Source organism: Empidonax traillii, unplaced genomic scaffold (assembly GCF_003031625.1).
Source record: "Empidonax traillii isolate 1590-97213 ecotype Southwest subspecies unplaced genomic scaffold, ASM303162v1 scaffold1283:size300302, whole genome shotgun sequence".
In the NCBI taxonomy this organism is placed as follows: domain Eukaryota; kingdom Metazoa; phylum Chordata; class Aves; order Passeriformes; family Tyrannidae; genus Empidonax; species Empidonax traillii.
The window spans coordinates 22,324-25,274 of NW_020956476.1; the positions used below are offsets into that span (position 1 = coordinate 22,324).

At 59.0% G+C, this 2,951-nt stretch overlaps 1 protein-coding gene across 2 annotated transcripts in view; it reads right to left on the minus strand.

The window, feature by feature from the left end:
• Nucleotides 1-261: 261 nt before the first annotated feature.
• Nucleotides 262-2,951, minus strand: part of CBX1 (chromobox 1) — a 7,983-nt gene continuing 5,293 nt past the window's right edge. Inside the window, exons 3-6 of one of the 2 annotated variants that reach the window (XM_027906359.1) lie at nt 2,488-2,663; nt 1,878-2,055; nt 790-884; nt 262-667 (exon numbers count right to left, since the gene is read on the minus strand). In XM_027906359.1, coding sequence (XP_027762160.1) covers nt 523-667; nt 790-884; nt 1,878-2,055; nt 2,488-2,627 — 558 coding nt within the window. In that variant the 5' untranslated portion in view covers nt 2,628-2,663 and the 3' untranslated portion in view covers nt 262-522. The remainder of the gene's footprint in view (nt 668-789; nt 885-1,877; nt 2,056-2,487; nt 2,664-2,951) is intronic. The other variant, XM_027906360.1, reaches the window with a different exon arrangement.

Below are 2,951 nucleotides of genomic sequence, written 5' to 3' on the forward strand. Positions count from 1 at the left end.
CAAAAAAAGGAGAAAACAAAACGAAAAAAAAGAGAGAGACCTACACACATGCTACGGCTTAAAAATGCAGAGTTAACACTAGTGGGAAGAAGGCTGTGGGTTGCTGAGATGGTCTTTGAAGATTAAGCAGTATCCATCTGCACTCCCTCTGTCCCCAGCCCACCCATCCCAGTGATAGTCCTTCATGGAAGGGGCTTTGCTTCCACTCCCACGAGCTGCTTGGAAACAAACCCCCCCCCAACCCCCTCCCCAAAATCCCCCCCTCCCCTCCGATGTCCCCCTGTGTTTTTCCCTCCCCCTCCAAATTGAGCCGGGCTGGTTGGAATCTGGACACAGCAGGGAAGCTGCACGAAGCAGTTGAGCAGCTGCAGGGCACAGAAACCATACTGGTCTCTTCAAAGGGCACCTTCTCCAGCCATCTCCACGTCCCACCCGAGCAGAGCCGCCTCCAATCCCCTCCTGCTCACACCCCCAGTCCGGAATCCTTTCCGCCAAAGGCTGCCCAGAGCGGGCAGCGAGGCCTTAGTTCTTGTCCTCCTTCTTGTCGTCGTCCTCGGAGGGGTAGGAGTGCCATGTCAGCCTCTCCTCGTAGAAGGAGATCACCACCTGCGGGCACTTGATGTTGGCCTCCTTGGCGGGCACCAGGTCGGCCTCGTCCGAGTTCTTCCTGCGGGAAGAGCGGGAGGTTCGGGAGCTGGGGCGGGGATCGCAGGGGTCCCTCGGGCGGCAGCTCCTTCCCTCCCCGGCACAGAACGAGGCAAGAGGTGACAGCCCCCGGGACACACTCACCACTTCATCAGGAACATCAGCTCCCCGCTGGAATCCGTGGCGCCGATGATCCGCTCCGGCTCGAAGCCTCGGGCGAAGCCGCGTGGTTTCTCCGACTGGGAAAGAGATGGAATTCCCGCTTGGAGCGGCCCCAGGGTGACACCCACGGCCCTGTTCTGGTGCCCAGGGGGACAGAGCCTTGTTCTGGTCCCTAGGACACACTCAGGAAGGCTCAGCCTGCAATGCCAGGGCCAGGGAGCTGCTCCCAGGGCTGGATCCCTCTGCTGGGAGAGCTGGGGGGGGTTCACCTGGAGAAGGGAAGGATCCAGGGACACCTGAGAGCCCCTTGAAGGGCCTAAAGGGGCTCCAGGACAGCTGGAGAGGGACTGGGGACAAGGGATGGAGGGACAGGACACAGGGAATGACTCCCTATTGCCAGAGGGCAGGGAGAGATGGGATATTGGGAATTCTTCCCTGTGAGGGTGGTGAGGGGCTGGGATGGAATTCTCAGAGCAGCTGTGGCTGCTCCATCCCTGGAAGTGTCCCAGGCCAGGTTGGACGGGGCTTGGAGCAACCTGGGCTGGTGGAAGGTGTCCCTGCCCATGGCAGGGGGTGGCACTGGATGGGCTTTAAGGTCCCTGCCCACTCAAACCATTCCATGATCCTGTGGGATCTGAGAATCCCCCTCAGGTGCCCTCCTGGAATGCTCAGCTGATGCTGCAGGAGAAGGATCTGGCTCCCGAGGCCCAGCTGCTCAAAGCCCTGTGCCTGCCAAGATCCAGCAGCTCCTGGGATGGAAACCAGACTGCAGAGCCTCTCGGTGCCCATTTTCCCAAGCAGCTGGAGCACCATGAGCGGGAAGCTCTGTGCTCCACCTCATCCCCCTCTTCCAGGGCTGGATTCACCCTTTTTGCCTCTGGATTCACCGGGAGGCTGAGCTGAGACAGCAGCTCGTGCCTCCTTCCCAAGGCTCCAGCTTTCCAAAGCTGCCTTGCTTTGGAATCAAAGCTCCCATTCCTCGGGGAAAAACGGTTTGGAGTGACTGTTGCAGGTGTCAGACGCTGTGCCAGGGGCAGTGATGTGCGCCCAGCACCCCCACCCTGCCTCACCTCCTCCTTCTTCTTCTTTGGTTTGCTCTCCTCCCCCTTGTCCTCCGTGTCCGACTCCGCTTTGCGTTTGCTGCCCTCGGATTTCTCGCTCTCGTGGGCGGTTTTCTGGGACTGCAGGAATTCTGCAATGAGGTCTGGGCAGTCCAGGTTCTCCTCAGGCTCCCAGGTGTTGTCCTCACTGCAAGCAAACACAGCAGCTCAGTTTTTGCAGCTCCCTTTTCCATGCTGAGAAAATCCTGGATGTTGGGTCGTGGAGCAGCAGCTCGGCCCCTGGCCTGATCCAGGCGGGAATGCTGGAGGGCAGGGCAGGGACTCCCCTTCTCAGGAGAGAACTGCAGTGCATTTCTCTGGCTGCTCGTCCCTCACTGGGAAGGGGAAGACCCCCCCAGGGCCTGTTTGCAGGGCAGAAGTGGGATTTTCCAACCCTGCTCTCCCTGGAGCTCGGGGTGTGTGGCAGGGCTGGTTTATCCCCACAGCTGCCCTTTCCCCGTTTGCTCCGTTCTCCATCCCAGGAGAGCCCCAGGGACACCGATCCTGCCTGGAATCTTTGGGATCCAAAGGCATGGGAGATGCTGGGACACCCCCAGAGCGGCCGGTTGGAGTCACTTACTCTGAGAATCCTTTCCACTTGAGCAGATATTCCACCTTTCCCTTCACCACCCGCCGATCCAGGACCTTCTCCACCACATATTCCTCCTCCTCTTCCTCTAGGACCTCTTCCACTTTCTTCTTGTTCTGTTTTTTTCCCATTGTGCTGGCCAGCTTTTCAGCTTTCGGGCGACGCTGCTGCAAGGGGAGAGCGCTGGGGTCAGCTCTGCCCCCCCACGGGAATTCTCCTGGAGGCCAGGCCAGGAATCCTGGGATTCCTGTTAACCCTGGGATTTTGACTCAGAGCTTTGGCTGCTTTTGCCTCTCCAGCCCCTTGTTTCCCCAGTTCCAGGGACGCTTTTCCCACATCAGCTGCTCCACGCCTTGTCCCTCCTGAACCTGCTCCCTTCCCTTTCCTCCCCTCAGCCTGGAACCAAGGGGTTTATATTAACTAGAAATTAATGAACAGTTAATCCAAGGTAAAGC